This window comes from Lepidochelys olivacea (genome assembly GCF_965140295.1).
Source record: "Lepidochelys olivacea isolate rLepOli2 genome assembly, chromosome: 1".
NCBI lineage: Eukaryota > Metazoa > Chordata > Testudines > Cheloniidae > Lepidochelys > Lepidochelys olivacea.
The window spans coordinates 210924859-210944603 of record NC_140411.1 but is presented as its reverse complement, the minus strand read 5'-3'; the positions used below and the strand labels follow the sequence as shown (position 1 = coordinate 210944603).

At 46.6% G+C, this 19745-nt stretch overlaps 1 protein-coding gene across 4 annotated transcripts; it reads right to left on the bottom strand.

Annotated features, from left to right (window-relative positions):
• Positions 1-19152, bottom strand: LOC311518942 (3 beta-hydroxysteroid dehydrogenase/Delta 5-->4-isomerase-like). 4 transcript variants are annotated; one of them, XM_084625015.1, is made up of 4 exons: positions 19078-19152; positions 18571-18793; positions 8261-8425; positions 1-966 (listed from the first exon to the last, which is right to left on the bottom strand). In XM_084625015.1, the coding sequence occupies exons 2-4, from the start codon at positions 18722-18724 to the stop codon at positions 152-154; spliced, it is 1134 nt and encodes a 377-aa protein (XP_084481141.1). In that variant the 5' UTR covers positions 18725-18793; positions 19078-19152; the 3' UTR covers positions 1-151. The 4 variants fall into 4 exon arrangements, with proteins under 4 accessions (XP_084481141.1, XP_084481143.1, XP_084481144.1 ...); XM_084625017.1 differs by having other exon boundaries at positions 18571-18789; positions 19078-19144; XM_084625018.1 differs by having other exon boundaries at positions 19073-19090.
• Between the last annotated feature and the right edge of the window lie 593 nt (positions 19153-19745).

Sequence of the window (19745 nt, the reverse complement as noted above, 5' to 3'; positions counted from 1 at the left end):
TGAAGAGTTTCATATTCTTTATTCATTCCAACTTTTCATCACATAGATTTCACATTTCAATGCTTTGTTGTTGTCCGTTACTGCAATTCCTCCAGCTCACCTGTGGGCTCATGGGCCGGCTTGTCTTGCCATGCTTCTGTTTCTCTCAGGCTTAGACAGCCTTGTGTTTCAGGTACGCCCTCCTTTGTGGAATCAGTGAGGCAATCCACTGGCTGGTGCGCTGCTTGGCCTCTTTCCATTTGTAGCGGGGCATGTAGCCAAAATCCCGCCATGCCTTCCTGTAGGAGAACGTGAACTGCGTGTTCAGCAAGATCACAAGGTGACGGTTGGTGGAGGGGATGTATTTGACAAAGGGCCTAAGTAGGAAGCTCACAACTTCTAGCAGAAGCGCAAAGTAGTACAGCATCATCAGCGGCATGGGTGGGTGGGGCTCAATCCCAAACCCCAGCTCCTTGGTCAGCTCATAATTTAGGTCGGCATAGCTCATGTGAGGAGTGTCATCAGAGATGTAGTAGAAGTGCCCTTTGACGTGCTTGGCTCTTTCCGGGTTCCTCAAGGCTTTTGCCACCTGGATGTGAGCCCATGCAATGTTTCCCACATATACAGGATTCACCAGAGCGTCTTTCCTAGAAATCCGCAGATAGACATTTTTATTCAAGAGGCTTTTATCCAGGTGAGTCTGGAGAAACCGGCATCCTTCTCCAAAGATGTACATGGACCTCAAGGCACACGTCAGGAAGATGCCACCATCCTTCAGTGCCTGACCATTTGCCTTCAGAACAGACGTCTCGGCCAGTCTCTTACTCTGGGCATAAGGAAATCCTGATGTGCTATGGTAGGCTGTATCTTCATCCCCATTGCAGATGGGGTCCCCTCTGCAGTTTGGGCCTATGACTTCTATGGTACTGGTGTAGATGAAGTGCTGGACATTACTGCGGACACAGGCATCCAGCAGTAGCTGGGTACCTTGAAAAGAGGAACATGTTAGTAAAGCAGTAGATAACTGGGCTGCCTGATGGCCAGAGGCTGCTCAAGACAATCTGCTGCTGTACTCAAAATAGCCTACCCACTTGACTACCTGGCGTTGCAGACCACTCTGCGGGGGTGGTGGTGAATTGCAGAGCACTCTGCCTGCCCTGTGTAGACCCTGCTGGCTTGTCTACACTTACATTTTATAGCGCTGTAATTTGCTGGCTCAGGGGGGTGAAAAATCACCCCCCTGAGCGCAGCAAGTCTGAGCACTTTAAAGTGCTAGTGTAGACAGGCTCCCGGCGCTGCTGGGAGCTAATCCCCTCCTGGAGGTGGAGTCCCGCGCGCCACCACGCTTGCACTTCAAAGCGCTGCTAGTGCCTTACTGTAATCCTGCTTGAAACAGGAGTCCAGCAATGTGAACCAGGTACGTTTTAGCTCGTGCCAGCAAGGTCCACATGGGGCAGTGAGAGTGTTACACGTTAGACAGGGTTACCATAGGTCCCTATTTTCACGGACATGTCCGGCTTCGGGGGTTTTCAATAGCCCTCCGGGAGGAATTTGTAAAACTCTCAAAAGGTCCGGGATTTCCCTCCCAATGCAGAGCGCGGCGCGGCTGACAGGGCGGCCCGGCCGGCTTGAGCCGCTGGCATCGGGGCCTCCAGCAGCCAGAGCCCCGCCCCTGCTCCCCCCCGTCTCCTCCCCTGCAGCCTCCGCACGGCCGGGCTGCGTGCTCCGCGGGGCAGCGCAGCAGCGTGTCTGGCTCCGCGTGGAGGCAGGCGCGCTGGTCTGAGCGGCACGGTAAGGGGGCTGGGGGGTTGGAGAAGGGGCATGGGGTCCCGGGGGGGGCAGTCAAGAGACAGGGAGCGGGGGGGGGCGTTGGATGGTTGGGGGGGCTGTCAGGGGGCGGGGGTGTGGAGAGGGTTCGGAGCAGTCAGGGGGCAGGGAGTGGAGGGGGGGTTGGATGGGGCGGAGGTTCGGGGGGCAGTCGGGGGACAGGTAGGGGGTGGGGTGCTAGGGGGGCAGTTAGGGTGGGGGATCTGAGGAGGGGGCAGTCGGGGACAAGGAGAAGGGAGGCTTAGATAGGGGTAGAGTCCCGGGGGGTGGTTAGGGGCATGGGTCCCAGGAGAGGGAGATCAGGGGACAAGGAACAGGGAGGTTTGGATGGGTTGGGGGTTCAGGGGGCAGGAAGTGGGAGGGAATGGATAGGGGCGGGGCTACCCCCTGGAGTGTCCTCTTTTTTTAATGTTAATATATGGTATCCCTAAGGTTAGAGCGCTTTGCCGTTCACACCCCAGTAGACCAATCTGCAGCACTGTGCAAACAGGCCCCCAAAATGGCTTTGTCCAGCAATCTTCTGCCTTAGGCCGCTGCCTAGTTTGCTTGCAGCTAGAGTGATCCCTGCTGATGGAGCTTCAGGTTTAGTCCTCCCCAACCAGGACTTATTGCTTATTAGCTTGAAATAGCATCTCTTGAAACAACTGTTCAAGCTCCCCCTGAAACTATGAGCTCTTTACTCTGGAAGCTGACAGTAATCCTCTCTTGAATTAGGTGGTAGGTTCAACCAAACTGAATATTTTAGTTTTTTGGGTTTGTTTTTTTTTCCAGTTGGGAAGAGGGAGTCAACTCAGCTGTTTGAGTTATACAGGGATGAAACATATACATGCTCTTTAATCAAACACCTACTTGTTTTTGGTTTGGTCTGTGTAGTGTCTAGGCTGTGCACTGAGGGTTATATTGTGCTCTCACTTATACTAGTGTAAACTCAAAGTACTCAAACTCATTGACTTCAAATTTACACAGTTGAGACAGGGATCTTTAAGACACAGCCTCATTCATTATGCACCATCCTGCCTGTGTACTGAGGCCCCAGTGTTACAGTCTATCCATCCTGAGACAGAAGCATGTGCTTAAGTGCTTTGCGAAATGAGTTTAGAATTCTTTGTTTAAACTGCAGCCTGAGGGCTTGATACAAAATCAGCTGTATTCAGTGGTAATCTTTCCATTGACTTCAATCAGTTTTGGATCAGGCCTTGAATAAAGTAGGACACTGTAAAGATAATGTATATAATCATGTAATCAAAGACTGTATTATAATGTACAAGGAGCAGAGCGCATCCGTCACTTTGGCATTTCCTGACTGTTGCTTTTCACTTTGGAATTTTGACGCTGTCTTTACCATAGCTTTTGCTATGGAATATAAGTATTTTTTAAACGCACAATCACATTATTTTTCAAATTAAATGCTGTTATAATGCATACACCAAAGGCTACATGCTAAACTTCGTCTCCCAAGCACAGCAAAACAGACAAAATTAAATAAACAAGAAATTCCCAACATGACTTCAGAAATCAAAGATCTGAGTGTTAAATTAATCATAGCTAGAAATAAAGGAGGGAAATGTCCATGCAAGACTATTCAGTCTGTTAGTGGAAAAGACAAAGCCAGCAAAATGCAGAACGAGTTAATATTGCCAAAGGGACTAAGGGGAATAAAAAAGGCTTTTGTAGTTTTATCAAAGGAAAAAGAAACACTAGTGAAATATTTAGATTTGTTTAATAATGAGAAGTGAAGTGGAAGGAATTATTGACTTTAACATGACTGGTATAGTGAATTCCTTCAGTCTTTAACAAGAAAAATAAAGAAAAGATGTTTGAACAGCTAGGAAGTAATGAAGACCTTGTTTTAAAAAAAAACACTATTGTTATGCAGCCAAGAATAAAATAGTTACAAAAATTGAATTCATATAAGTCAGTATGTCTAGCTGATATGCAATACAGGGTTTTAGGAAAGTTCTTAATTAGCTTTCCATGCCAGTGAAAATTTTTTTTTAAAGTAATGAAAAACTAGTGAGGTACAAAAATGGCGGGGGTGGGGGAGATCTTCAAAAGTAGCATCTGTTCAGTATAACTCTGACCCCAATAAATTTAAATGCGTACAAAATTGTATTAAGGATGTGGATTTAAAATAAAATATTGTGGACATACAAAAGTTCAGGTACTCACAGCAATGTTAATTTGCTCATATTTCATGTAGTGTATATTTATTTAATGGCCCAGTGCTGTAAATTCCTACTCACATAAGTATTATTTACTTCCATGAGTAGTCCCATTGACTCGAGAGGAAATTTTACCTGAGTCAGGACTGAATAAGGGCCTGAACAAACTAACAAAACCCACCAAACAAAACTTAGCGGGACCACTGATAACTTGTGTGGCAGAGAAAGCCATGGTTTAGGTTGCTCTCAGCTTAACATCTCCCTTTCATGACTCTTAGGGGTCTGAATTCTCAGCCCTAATGTTTCACTCTTCATTGCATTTAATTTTTACAAAGTCTCCTAAGAGCTTTGAAATGAGCTTTCCATGAGGTGGATGAGGTCACTGAGGGAAGTGCAAACTCTTGATGGTATTGGGCCAAATCCCAAAGTCCTTCGTTGGGGTCAGATGCACCCTGCAGCAAAACCCATGAGAGGTAGCTATGATGGAGGAAAACGCCATGAGGGCTCCTCCCAGATAATTCAATTGGAGGGGAGGTTGAGAGAGGCAGGGTTCCCTCTCACACCGTGCATCTCCACGGAATAAGCTGGAGGCCTCGACTCCAAATGCTGTGGATCCTGTGCAGGAGGGCAGGCCTTTATCCTCACAATTTGGATCATGACTTGATAATTTAAACAGAAGAATTCTTTAACAACATGAGTGAATCAGAATTGGAGCTTGATCAGTGTCCACGGTCTGACTCTTGTAAGTGTCACTGCCTATGTGTGCTTGACACATACCTTTGTTAGACTAGGTCAGTTATCAAGCAGAAACAAAAGGTTCATCCTGAGGGCATCCTGTATGTAGCTGGGTGCTGGGACAGCCACAAGGCAGCGGAGCACTCCTGAGCTAGTGTTCTCAGGTGGTGCCCGAGAGGGACTTTAGTACTTTCTGCACACTGGGAGGTATGTTTTGGGTTTCTGTGGTGCTCTCTGCACCTGGCTTTCCCTCTGATGTTGAGGCCTAGGAGCAGGATCACTAGGCTGTTCGGTGCTCTCTGACAGGTAATTCTACTAAGCACATTCCATTCAGCCTTAGTTTTTAGTTTCTAGCTGTAGTAAGCACCTTGTAGAGATACTTGTTGTTTAGAGGGACTTTTGAGGTTGTTTTATAAATGTGCAAAGAATTTTCAAAATTCTGTCTCTGCCTAGTACCCTCCTGCCTAAAGGAAGGGGTTGGGCATACTCAGCTCCACCTCCCCAGCCTCTCTCCTGTTGTTATAACCTTTAACAAATTTGGTTTTCATAGGATTTAATGCAATGTATTCTGCTGTGAAAAAATAATTTGCAGTGTAAGAGAAAATAGGAGAGAGTTATAAATACCCTTTCTAAGCTATTATTAGTGTGTGTGTGTGTGTATATATTGTGCACCACCCATAGATGTTTTTTTCCCTAAGGTTCCCAGATTTCTCCCTGGCCCCTCCCACCAGGAGCCTGGCCAGCTGCCTTCTCTGCTGAAATTTGTGGGCACTTTCAATTCACACTTCCTACTGAACAGATAGAATTAAAGGTGCTGGCTGCTGAGCTCATGGGTGACAGAAGCAGATTCAGACTGCCACTTGCCTCTCTCCCTTTCCCTCCTTCTTTCCCACAATTTCCCTTCTCTTCCTCCTCTTCTTTCCCACATTGAACTATAACCAGTGATGAGCTGCCAAAATCTTAACAATGGGTTCCCTCCTCACTCCACGAGGGGGTCGTTGCCCACCCGCAACCCCCGGGACTCCTGCCCCATCCAACCCCCCACGCATTCCTTGACACCCCCCCCGGACCCCTCCTCCATCCACCCTGCTCCCCTGTCTGCCCCCAGAACCAGGCAGGAGGGTCTCGTGGGCCACCGTAGTCGGTGCCCACCCCACCCCTAAGAGCCAGAGACACCTGCCAGGGGGCGAGGTGGGGAGTCCCGGAGGTGCTTATCTGGGGCAGCTCCCAGGAAGCATCCGGCAGATCCCTCTGGCTCCTAGGGGCGGGGGAGCGTAGCTGGGGGGAGCAGGGGGTGCGGCCGCTCCCCCCACTGATCACATCAAAAGTGGCGCCTTAGGCGCCGATTCCCTGGGTGCTCCAGAGCTGGAGCACCCACGGGAAAAATTTTGTGGGTGCAGAGCACTCACCGGCAGCTCCCCGCCCAGCCCCAGCTCACCTCAGCTCCGCCTCCTCCCCTGAACGCACTGCCCCACTCTGCTTCTCTTCCCCCCGGCTTCCCGTGAATCAGCTGTTCAGCGGGAAGCCGGGGAGGGCTGAGAAGCAGGAGGCAGCTTCACACCCAGGCCAAGGGTGGCGGAGGTGAGCTGGGGCAGGGAGCGGTTCCCCTGTGCGCCCCCCCCCCAGCTTACCTGCTGTGGCGCGGGCGGCCCTCATCGCACACTCACCCCTCCCCCCCCGCCCCAGCTCACTTCCACCTCCCTGGGCCTGAGCGGGAAGCCGCGGCCTGCTTCTCATGCCTGCCCCAGCTTCCCGCACGAACAGCTGATTCGCGGGAAGCCTTGGGGGGTGGAGAAGCAGAGCAGGGCGGCGCGTTCAGGGGAGGAGGCGGAGCGGAGGTGAGCCGGGGCCGGGGGTGCGGCAGGGAGCTGCCGGTGGGTGCTCTGCACCCACCAAATTTTCCCCTTGGGTGCTCCAGGGCTGGAGCACCCATGGAGTCGGCGCCTAAGGTACCACTTTTGGCCAGTTAAATTTAGAAGCCCTTTTACAACCGGTTGTCTCTCGCGGAGCAACCAGTTCTAAAAGGGCTTCTAAATTTAACAACCGGTTCTAGTGCAAACCGGCTCCAGCTCACCACTGACTATAACTGAAATGTAACCCCAGCTGCCTCCGATGAAGCTTGGTGTCACAGATCCAGCTGGGTGCTCCCTTCAGGCCATCCACCAGACTGCTGTGAAGGGAATCCAAACTTTTTTATCCCTGGAGTCCCCGCACAGCAGTCCTAGTGAGGCCACAGAGCAGCACTTGCTACATTCTGTTACGCCTGGCTACAGGGAAAAGCAGTAATGTTAATCTGAACAATGATGGGCGCCAATATCCAAACAAGGGATTCCCACAAATATGTTTCCGTGTGCCTGTGAGAAGCTCTGTGTCCCAGGTCCACGCCTGCTGCTGTGAGGCACGAAGGACTGGGAAGTATAGTCATTTAAATAAAAACGCTTTCTCAGCCGAGGCAGGGGGATGGCAGAACAGGGCAGACCAACTAGTTTTGAGTGATGCAGCTCTAGGGATCCACTGAGTACTGGGGGAGTACAGCGCAGGGCTCAAAGCATAACTTCAAGTGGGGATAATGATCTGGGGTGAGGGGGGGTCTCCTTTTCTTGGGAAATGTATTCAAATTCCCTGACATTTGATGCAACCTGGAGCATTTCAGCAGGACAATATTTGCTTTTCAGCACTATTTGAATGATATAGGGACAGATGATGGCAGGGCTGGTTTAGGAGGCTCTGAGAAGGGGGACTCTATCGCTGACAGGGAAATCACCTAAACACTCCCTTCAGTTTGATGATGGAATTTTAACAATGAGCTTCTGAGTGGACCTAGGAGCCCCTCCTGCCTTTGAGGTTCAATTGCAGGGGAAAAGGCAGAGGGAAGGACTAGGGTGAAGAGAGTGGAAAAGGAAAGGAGAAGCACAGGCCTGGGAGAGTCCCAGGGTGAGGTGGTTATCGGAGGTGAGGGTAATTGTATATAAAACCTGTAGTACTTTAATACATAAACAGGCAAATCTCTGCAGCCATGGAGGAGAAGGGGAATAGGTGCTGGCAGTGGGGCTGTGGAAGGACAGGAAATTAAAAATACCTTTCTGTGCATTTTTCAGCCAGTTAACATGGCGGGCATGGGGATTCGCCTCCTTTTGCTGATGTGTGTGGGTACTGAAAAGGCCCAGTCAGAACAAGGCTAACACGCCCAAAGCCAAACTACTGTTGCTGTAGGGAATAATTTTGCACTGCACCTTGGTGGGGAGGGAGATGTATGACAGAAGATAGGAATTAAACGGTGTCTCCTCTCCCTGAAGTCCCTAAATTCTAGTCTCGGGGCCTGATTCTGCATTGCCCTGCATCTTTCCACTGCTGCAAAGTAGGTGCACAATGCTACCCAATTACCCCAGCAAAGTTTTACACACACTTTGGGTGGGTGTAAATGACTGCACAAGGTGCAGCAGGGCAACCCTGTGAATCAGGTGCTCAGTTATGAAAACTGTGTCCTTCTGGAGGCAGATGATGGTCATTGCTATAGCTCAAGGCTTAAAACAATAAAGGAAATACACTCTGCTCACCTGTTACATTGACTTCCCAGAGCAGCTGCTTCTCTACAAGGCCCAAGGTGTCAATGATGGATGCTGTATGGATGACAAGGGAGACACCCTCGCAGGCGCTGTTCAAGAATGTAGCATCCCGGATGTCCCCTTCCAAGATCTTCACCACAGTCTGACCCTTGAAATCTGCAAGAGCAACATGAAACAAAGAAAGAGGCCTTCATCGGCATGTCAAAGAAGTGTAATAAAGGGAGTTGTGAGGCGCCAAGCCAAGAGAAATACTTGTGCTGATTTCATGGTTGCAGTTGTGGAACACTGACTGCTTGGGCTGAGGGATATTATGGGGGCAGGCAAACTATATGGCCTTTTCCCACTGATTATATTTTTTTAAGCTCTAGTTACAGTTTCATATAAGTCTTATATTTGCTAATTTCTGGAATATGTTTGGAGCAAACATACAACCAGGTCCTTTTTTTAAAAAAAAAAAAAAAAAAAGAGAAACATTGTTCAGTGCCAGCAAGTCCCAGAAAACTGCCTAGAGCAGGGCTACAAACCGCTTTTTACATGCACACTGTGTAGTACATATATTGATAAGTGTGATGCTTTGCTACTCATGAAAGTAGGAGTTTCCCTTAAAGATGCCTGGCAGCATCCCTCCAGTCATGAGACGCACGCACTGCGGATGCACACAATTCCTGTCCAATAAACCTCCTTGTTCTTCCAGCCCTACTCCCACAGCTCTTCCAATGCAGTTCTCAATGTCTTTTTGAGGCCCGTCAGTCCTGAACTCCTTGCTACTCCAGGGCTGGACCCCAGTCTCAGCTTTCATAAAGCACTGCAGTTTTAATCTGCAGAACCTCCTGCTATTCCAGTGATGGCTCTAGACTCTACTCTCTTGATACATCTCGTCCTGACTTGCCATACTGCCTGCTTTTCCGGGCCTGGGCTCCACACACGCATCTGCTAATGTACCTCAATCCTGACCTGCAGCAAACCTGCTGTTCTAGAGCTGGGCTGTCTTCATCTCAGCCCTGACTTGCAGTACCTCTACAAATCCCGTCCTAGGTCATACATCGCTCCCAAGTTCTGCTACGCCCCAATGTCCGTCACCAAGTACAGTAATTTTTTCAGGTGTCCGTCACGCAACATAGTGGTGCCAACCCTTGTCTTCTAGTCTCTTATGCTGTGACAGCTACAGTATTATGATGTCAACCAATGGCCATTGCAGGCAAGGACCCCCTAACCCCAGTTTATTTCACTTACAGCCTGAACCACAATTGAAATCCAGGGGTGAAATCCTGGAGTTTAACGACTGACTTCATTACAGCCAGGATATCACCCCAGATTTTTAATGATGAAAGGCTAATATATACACTTATTGTGCGTTGCCACTGAATGCAAAGAGCTTTTAAGAAGTTTTCTCTGTGGGTATCCCACTGCCGATTTAATATGACAGTAATGAACTTTTATTAATTAAAAAAACTATTTTAATGTCTCTTTTTCATAGATGCAAAAGCCAGAAGGCACCATTGTGATCATCTAATCTGACCCTCCTGTATATATCAAAGGTCGCCAATACCACCCAGCCCCCCATACTAAACCCAGTTTTTTATTATTCAGGAGGTCAGACTAGATGATCACAATGGTCCCAAATTAGGCCAAAGTATTACAATTCTCAGGAGACAAACCTATTAATAGATTCTGAGGTCAGAAGGTATCTTTGTGATCATCTAGTCTGACCTCCTGAATAATAAAAAACTTCTACAAAATAATTCCTAGAGCAGAGCTTTTAGAAAAAACATCCAGTCTTGATTAAAAAATTGTCAGTAATGGAGAATCCACCACAACCCTGGGAAAATTGTTCCAATGGTTAATTTACATTTATTGTTTAAAATGTACACTTTATTCCTAGTCTGAATTTGTCTAGCTTCAATTTAAGAACATAAAAACGGCCATACTGGGTCAGATCAAAGGTTCATCTAGCCATGTGTCCTGTCTTCTGACAGTGGCCAATGCCAGGTGCCCCCGAGGGAATGAACAGGTAATCATCAAGTGATCCATTCACTGTTGCTCATTCCCAGCTTCTGGCAAACAGAGGTTGGGGACACCATCCCTGCCCACCATGGCTAATAGCCATTGATGGACCTATCCTCCATGAATTTATTTAGTTCTTTTTTGAACTCTGTTATAGTCTTGGCCTTCACAACGTTAGTTGACAAAGAGTTCCACCGGTTGCCTGTGCACTGTGTGAAGAAATGCTTCCTTTCGTTCTTTTTAAACCTGCTGCCTATTAATTTCATTTGATGACCCCTAGTTCTTGTGTTATGAGAAGGAGTAAATAACACTTCCTTATCTACTTTCTCCATACCAGTCATGATTTTATAGGCATCAATCATATCCCCCACTTAGTCATTTTTTTCCCAAGCTGAAAAGTTCCAGTCATATTAATCTCTCCTCATATGGAAGCCATTCCATACACCTAATTATTTTTGTTGCCCAGCCATTTGATCCTGTTGTACCTTTCTCTGCTAGATTGAAGAGTCCATTATTAAATATTCATTCCCCATTCAGGTACTTATAAAAAGTGATCAAGTCACCCCTTATCCCTCTCTTTATTAAACTAAATAGATTCAGCTCCTTGAGTTGATTACTATAAGGCATGTTTCCAATCCTTTAATCATTCTCGGGGCACTTCGCTGAACCCTCTCCAATTTATTAACATCTTTGAACTGTAGACACCAGAACTGGACACAGCATTCCAGCACTGTCACACAAATGCCAAATACAGAAATAACATTTTAACCTCAACTCCAGATTCCCATTTATGCATTTCTGGATCACATTAGCTCTTTTGGACAGAGCGTCACATTGGGAGCTCATGTTCAGCTGATTATCCACCAAAATCTTTTTCAGAGTCACTGATTCCCAGGATACAGTCCCCCCATCCTGTAAGTACGGCCTACATTCTTTGTTCCTAGGTATATACATTTACATTTAGCCATATTAAAACACACATTTTTGCTTGCACCCAGTATACCAAATAATCCAAATCACTTTGTATCAATGACCTGTCCTCTTCATTATTTACCACTCCCCCAATTTTTGTGTCATCTGCAAAGATTATCCGTGTGATTTTATGTTTTTTTCCAGGTCATGGATAAAGATGTTAAATAGCACAGGACCAAGGCCTGAGCCCTTCAGGACCACACTGGAAACACACCCACTTGATGACAATTCCCTGTTTACAATTACATTTTGAGACCGATCAGTTAGCCAGCTCTCATCCATTCAATGTGTGCTTGTTGGTTTTATATCGTTCTAGTATTTTAATTAAAATGTTGTGCAGTGCAGAAGTCAAGTCTATTGCACCAACACTGTTACCGTTAGCAACCAAACTTTCAGTCTCGTCAAAAAAAGATACTGCATCAGTTTGACTGGGTCTGTTTTCCATCAATCTTTGTTAATTTGCATTAATTATATTACCCTCCTTTAATTTGTTATTAATAGAGTCCCATATCAGCTTCTCCATAATATTGCCTAGGATTGACATAAGACTGACAACTCTATATTTACCCGGTCATCCCTTTTACCCTTTTTAAAAATAGACACAACATTTGCTTTTTTCCGTTCGTCTGAAACTTCTCCAATGCTACAGGACTTACTGAAAATCAACATTCAGCCAGCTCTTTTAAAACTCTTGGAGGCCAGTTATCTGGACCTCCTGATTTAAAAATGTCTAACCTTTGTAGCTACCACTTAACATCCTCCAGAAATACCAGTGGAATGGAAAGAGTGCTATCATCTCCATGTGATTAGACTATATCCCACCCTCATCGCTCCCTTTGTGGGGGAGGGATAGCTCAGTGGTTTGAGCATTGGCCTGCTAAACCCAGGGTTGTGAGTTCAATCCTTGAGGGGGCCATTTAGGGATCTGGGGCAAAAATTGGGGATTGGTCCTGCTTTGAGTAGGGGGTTGGACTAGATGATCTCCTGAGGTCCCCTCCAACCCTGATATTCCAAGATTCTATGATATCATCTATATTTCCAAGTACAGAACAGAAATATTTATTGAGCATACCTGACTTTTCTGCATTATTATTGATAATTCTACCATTTCCATCTAATAATGGACCAGTACCACTGGCAGGATTCTTTTTGTTCCTAATATATTTTAAATATTATTTTTTATTGTCCTTAACTCTGCTGGCCATAGATTTTGCTTTCTGTTCTTTTGCTTCTCTTATCAATTTTCTACTATTCCTTACTCCTGATTTCTGTTCACTACTATCAACTTCCCCTTTCTTCCATTTGTTTTTATATATTTCCTCACATAGTCTTCCTGATCTGACTGCTGGTTTATGAAGTGATACGAAGATCTAAGCCTTAATCTAAAAACAGTGCCACATATCTGGTGACTGATACATTCTCTCTCATACTCATTCATTTTATAGCTCACATTATTACCTACTTACATTGTCAATACCCCCTAAACTGGTTTTCTACTTGTGTATATGCAAAATGTTTGATTACATATGTGGGCCCACTCTTGACAGACAAAGACACTTGTGAATATTCTGTAAATATGCAGTCACTGGGCTTGTTCTAACATCTACTAACTAGGATTATCACCTGAAAAATCCAGTTGGTGTTGAATCCATGTGTACAGTACCTAGTACAGGGGTGGGCAAACTTTTTGGCCCGAGGGCCACATCGGGGTTGCAAAATGGTATAGAGGGCTGGGTAGGGAAGGCTGTGCCTCCCCAAATAGCCTTGTCCCCGCCCCCTATCCACCTCCTGACTGCGCCCCTCAGAACCCTGACCCATCCAACCCCACCCCTGCTCCTTGTCCTCCAACCGCCTCCTCCCAGGACTCCCCATCCCTAACTGCCCCTCCAGGACCCCACCCCCTATCCAACCCCCCCTGCTCCCTGTCCCCCCCGAACTCCGGGACCTCACCCCCTATTCAACCCCTCTGCTCACTGTCTCCTGACCGCTGCCCCCGAACCTCTGCCCCATCTAACTGCCCCCTGACTGCCCCCCAGGACCTCCTGCCCTCCCCCCATCCCCTTACCCTTGCCAGGCCACTCAGAGTAGCAGGAAAGGCTTATTTGAAAGCCTGGGAGGTGGGCGGGTGCAAACTGCACTGCCCATGTGGGGTCATGTCTGCGGGGAAGAGGGGACAGCGGGGGAGGGGCCAGGGGGCGAGACTCCCTAGCTGGGAGCTCAGGGGCCGGGCAGGACGGTCCGGCGGGCCATAGTTTGACCACCCCTGAGCTAGCATAATGGAGTCCTGGTCCAAAGGTATATTGGGGAATTGCGGCTAAAATGTGGCACTATAGGCCATGTCCTGTTCCACTGAAATCAATGGAAATTGCTTCATGAGTACAACATGGGCCAGATTCACGTCTCATTTACATCAGCTTTACCCCCATTGAGTTCAGTGACTCACACATGAGTTATTCCTGCTGTACATTGGTATGAGAGGGAAATTAAGCCCTGGAGGGAATGAGGAGAGCAATGAGGAAGGAGTATTAATGCTCGGGGGAGGTTATTACAAAGATGGATGACAAAGACAAAGAACAAATGACTTGTATGTGTCTGGTCTTCAACGACCTATTAGAAAAGCACGTGTGTCTTGGGGTTGGTGAAAGAGGCAGAAATTCGACCCAACCATTTCATTGTGGTACATTCTGTTCAACAACAAGCATACACACTCCTTGGCTGCATCTGTTCTAAGACAGCAGGCAGCCTGTGCAGATGTTTTGCCTGCATGACCCACACTTTGTTTGTGTCATCTGAGCTGTAAAGAAGGGTACTGCCTGTTGCTTGGCAGTCTGTGTTTGGGAATTTGATGGTTATTGTAATAAACTCTAAGCACTACTGCAAGCAGCATCTGCCTTACCAATTCAGTCATATTAGCTGCCCAAAACTATTTGTATCTATCTTCTACATATTGTTTAAAACACATGCAAACACTTAAAGTCAGTAGGACTTAGGCTTCTGAGGACTTAGGCATTTCTGAAAATTTACCCAATACGTTTTATTGTCGATCTTCCTTCAAATAGCTCCTAACTAGTGCTGAGTTACTGTGAATGAGATGCTACAGTCAGGCATACTGTATCAATTCGTAGATAAATAGATGACTGATTAAAAGAATGTAGCTCAGGCATCCACTGCAAAAATAGTGAAACCACATCTTATTTTAATTTGTAAGGAATGAAATGATTTGTCACATCTTGACCTGATTTATTATTGGGAAGCTGAGCCATTTATATGTATGCATGTATGTACTCTATTGGTTCCAGATCAGCTATATTATTGTGAAGTCCTAGGGGTATTGTGCATGTCTCTTGTTAGTGCAGCTACAAGGGCAAACAAATCTAATTGCAGCTCTACACTAATATTGGATTTAATAAGGCAGCTGCTGTATTGAGATTTTCTGTAGTGGAATCTCCTAAACCAGTTTTCTTCAATAACAGCAATAATACACAACAATATGCGAATCTCCTTCTACTCTTCCCAATGGGGAATGGTGCTGAGTTAGTTGTCCATGTTTGGAACATCTGGCACTAGATGTCATGCTTAAATACTGGGCCTTATGTGAGCACAAATCTTTGTAAAGTGATAGCTACTGTGGTAGACGTGAAAGCTGCTGCTTTAAAATAATCAAGAATGCTCCTTGAAAGAAATTGAGCACTTAACAATATTTTGAATGTTTCAAGAAGCTTGCAGTGTAATTTTTTTTTTCAGACAACTGCAGGTTTTATTGAGGTTTCATAATTGTCACAAAAAATCTGAGTCAGCTTCCATGTTGAGAGTTCTTCTTGGCTTCTGTCTTAGTGAGCTGGGCAGTCTATTGTGCCACTGTTGATGGCATCCATGACATCGTGAGGATGTCTGCCATCAATATTGCAGCCAACAGACTGAACAGTTCCTAGAATCTCCTTAATATGTTGGGCAAATAAACTAGACCAGAGTACTACTGGGAAAGTTGGCAGTGGGATAGATACATTTCAGGGTGGAGCTCATGGCCTGCATTCTTCAATATGGCCTATTATCTTAGTCATTCTTAATAAGGTTTAAATGACAGGCTGCCACTCACAATATTTTTTTTGACGTGGAGAATCCTGGCCCCATTGCATGCTAGGACCTGACTCTTCCACAACGCACACCGTCATGCTAAGGATGAAGGAGTCAGCAATCTCCTCTATTTTATACAAGTTGAATGTGGTCCAGCAAAAAGCCTTGGATTAGGCAAAATGTGAATGTCCCAGTCCCTGACCTAAACAAATACAAAGCTAAGAGCTGTTAAATGCACGTCTTCATGCCCTGTTTTTCAAGGACATTCCGATTAAAGGAACTCATGAAATGAATGAGTCAGTGTGCTCTGCACATGTCTGTGTCAGTGCTGCCTGAAAGAAATCCAGAAATAAGTATGTGCAAAAGAATATAATGGCCCAGATCTTCCCATTCTAGTGTAAATCAGGAGTAGCTCCCCTGAAGCCAGTGGAGTTACAATGGGATATAATGGATGGATGTCAGTGAAAGGAATCAAGCCCAGTGGTCTTGTAGTAACACTACATCTGGACCAGGAATCCCCGCATCAAGGACTGACTGTGGTAAGGGTACTGGCTCAAATTGTTTCACTTACTCCTGAGAGAGATCACTGAAGCATAGTCACTAGACATGCATTTACAGATACAGATATGGATCAAAGTTAATTATCTGGGTTTGGAAGAGGTGGGGGGTGTCATTCAGAGGTAGTCCCAAATATACTTGAACTCCTTGTGGTGCCACTCATTTTGACCCCTTCCCATTTGCAAGTCGCAAGAACCAATGTGTCACTTGCTTTGGCAGTGGCCGCAGGGCAGATCTTAAAGGGTATGTCTACACTGCAATAAAACAGCTTCAGCTGGCCTGTGTCAGCTGACGGGCTTGCAGAGCTAGGGCTGCAGGTATAATTGCAGTGTAGATATCCTGGCTCAGAGTCCTAGAGCCTGGGCTCCAGCCCAACCCGGACATCTATACTGCAATTGTATAGCCCTGCAGCCTAAGCCCTGCAAGCCAGAGTCAGCTGACATGGGCCAAATGCAGCTGTTTTATTGCAGTATAGAAATACCCAAAGAGCGTGAGAGAGAAGGTGCACAGATCTGGCATGTGTTGGGGAACGGGATGGGGGGAGAGTTTAAGGGGATAGTGGATGGAGCTGTCCTGTTAAATAGAAGGAGCAAAGAGACCTTTGTTGCGGCCGGTCAGGATTTCATTACACAAAAGGCAGCTCTGGTTCCTACGGGGGCTAGATTATCCCCAGAGAGCTCTGAGTTAGCAAAAAGAAGCTTATGCTCCACCTTGTACTACACTGTTACAGGAACAGTAAACAACACACAGTAGTGGGGGACCACTTGTGAGTGCAGGTTTTGCAGCATTGTCTGAACTGCCTTTAGACTAGAATAGCACAGGCTGCTGTCAGTGAAGTGTGAGATGCATTAATTGAGCTGTGGGGGACTGTAGTGGAGCGGCTGCCCCACTCCAAAATAAAAGGGATTAAGAGCAGCTGAGGGAGGCTGGTGAGGTAGCTGGCCTCAAGTGTGGCTGGCTTAATCAGGCCACAGCTGGCCTGGATAAGAGGACTGTGGGGCCAGGAGACAGAGGAGTCTCACTCTCACCCTGGAGTGGGAAGGGCTAGTGGCCTAGGAGCAGGGTACCTAAAGCAGAGCAGTGTTGGGGAAAAGGGCAAGAGGAGCTCCAGCCTGGCAACTCCCCAAGCTGAGGCCTTGGTTAAGGCCTAAAGAGGTATGGGGGCTTCAGAGGGGCAGCCTGGGAATAGGCAGAGGCAGCGGGTCCAACCCCCTTGCCAAAGAAGAGTGGCCATTACAGACTGCAGTCTGCCCCAGTGAAAGGGGGCTAGATGATGACTGGCAGTAGCCACTGAGGCAGGGTGGGTTTAGAGGGTTGGGGGTTCCCCTGGGAGGGGAGACCCAGTGGGTGGGGGTACTGCTGGGGCAGAACCCTGAGGTAAGGAGCATCGCAGTCTGAGAGGGACATGGGGCCTGCGGTAGATGAGCCACGGGCTGGCAGAGGGTGCTCCAAGGCTGGAAAAGAGCTAATTCCCAGGATGACCAGCAGGAGGTGCAGTGCTGGTGAGTGCCTATCTGCTACAGGGACCTTGGCCAATTCTTACTGGAACCTGCCATAGAATTTAATAGGGATGAAACCAACAAGCAGAGGTCTCTAAATAACTATTCTAAAACCCTGTGCAATTTAATAGAGAATTATATCCCTGTTGTAGAAGTCTATAAATTGATTTAAAATGCTATAGAAAGATTATTATTCTTTATCCAGTTGTACAGGGTGATTCTATAAAGACAATGGCTGCCAAAAAGGATGGTGGGTAAGGCACTGGAGTGAGGGGCACATTTTCAAATGTGCCTAAGTGACTTAGAAGCCTAAGGCTCATTGCAAGTCAAAGGGATGTAAGCTCCTAAGTCATTTAGACACTTTAAAAAAATTGGTTCCTTGCTGTGCCATAGAGGTCCTGTGTGCCCTTGGACAAATCACTTAATCTCGGTGCTCCAGTTTCCCAGCCAGGGATAATAATCTATTTCTCTCACCCTTCTCTGTCTTGTTTAGTTAGACTGTAAACTTTTGGAGGCAGGCACTGTCTCTTACTATAGGTTATCTGAACACTGTCTACCACAGTGGGGCTGCAGTCTTGTAGGGCCCAGCAGCCCCTACCTGTAATAAAAATTAATAATAATTAAACTTATCCCAACATAGCTCAGTCAGTGTATCCCATTCTTGACTTGCAGAATCCCCCACTGTTCCAGTTTTGGAGGCTCCCCCTCCCTCTTGCTGCTCTGCCAATGCCCCTCAACCCTGACTTGCAGCGCCCCTTACTATTCTGGGGCTGGGCTCTCTTCTTTTCAGTCCTGACCTACAGTGCCCCCAAATGAAAACTGATTCTTGGCTTCTCTTGCACTAATCAATGGTGAGGAATTTTGTAATGATTTTGCCCTGTGGGCATCAAACTAATGAAAATTAGTGAGTGCCATCCTATTAATTGTAACACACTAATAAATAATCTTCAGTACTATGTAGAGGCCCCAAGAGTCACTAGTGAAGCTTACTGTCATTTCATTTTAACATCCCTGATTTTTATGCCAAGTTTACTTAGCTTTACTGGGGATGCAAATGAAACACAGTACGCTTGAGGTAAGTCAGTCCCAGATCTGCAAACCTATGAAAGGGGAAAACCTTCCAAGAGGTTCTATTTGAGACTGTATCTTAAGAATTCCCCCTCCAATCTCCCTGTCCTAACAATAGTCACTTACTTGTAAAATTCCTGTGTGCCTCGTCGCTAAAGGCTATGTCCAGGGTTCGGATCTCAGCCAGCTCCTTCTCCTCCTCCAGCAGTAAGTGGACAATTCTCTGGCCAAGAAATCCACTTGCTCCTGTCACCAGACAGCTCACCCCAGCCAAAGACATGGCACCTGATTGCTCCCTAGCTGCAAACCAGCCAACTCCAGACCCAGGAAAAGCAGCTCCTCTTCCTGACTGAGAAGAAAAAGACACAGCATCAACTTCAAGAAGCCCAGTGACAACACCAGAAAGGGATTCCAGTGGAAAAAACAACCCAGTTTCAGACACCAACCCTAACTCAACAACTTCATTAACCTGTCAATTAACTTCACTGATGCATTAATATTCAGAAGCTGCCTGCACGTTTTTTATGGCAAATCACTAAGCACTTACTAATTAGATATATATAAGATGAGGAAATTCACAAATCTGAAGAGGTTAACTGTTAAAAATGAATGTACATAATAAATAAACCTCACAGTTTTCTGTCTCTGGCCCTGCTTCTAACTTCCTAGAGTTCAGGAGGAAGGAACTAAAGAGTGGCTGGTATTTATGTACTGCACAGCTGGCACTCCCCTCCCTCCTCCTTTGCCTTGGATTAATGATGAGACAGATTTCCCCCGTTCCCACTCCTCATTGGTTTGGAGAACATCCTTGAAGTAACTGACTTCTGAATACCCATTTAAATGTAATCCTCTGTGCCTAGTCATTCTGGGACACAAATAAAATCCCCCTGTGATAATTTCTGTTGCAACCTGTGCCTGGTGCTGGAGCTCTGACCCTCTCCCACTAACTTAACCTATGGAAAGAGGGACCATGGGCCAAACTGTGAGTTTTGTTTCAGAGGTTTCTGCCTGTTGGGCTCATGCTTCTTTTGTTAGAGAGTGAGTGCTCTTGCCTCAAGGCCTGCCTTTTCTCCTAACCCAACAGCCACTGTGGCAGGAATGAATAGCCCATCTGTACACAGCTCTAGCTGATCAATGATGAGACAGGATGCATTCTCCTTGCAGGGGCAGAATCAGTGTTCCCAGTGAGCCCTGCTATTCTACCATAATAGCCTGTGTCGTTGAGGGAGGGAGAGGCAGCTTGGTGCTCCCAGAGTTGTTGGAGGTCTGGAGAGTTGGGGGCAAGGAGCAGAGGAGTTACA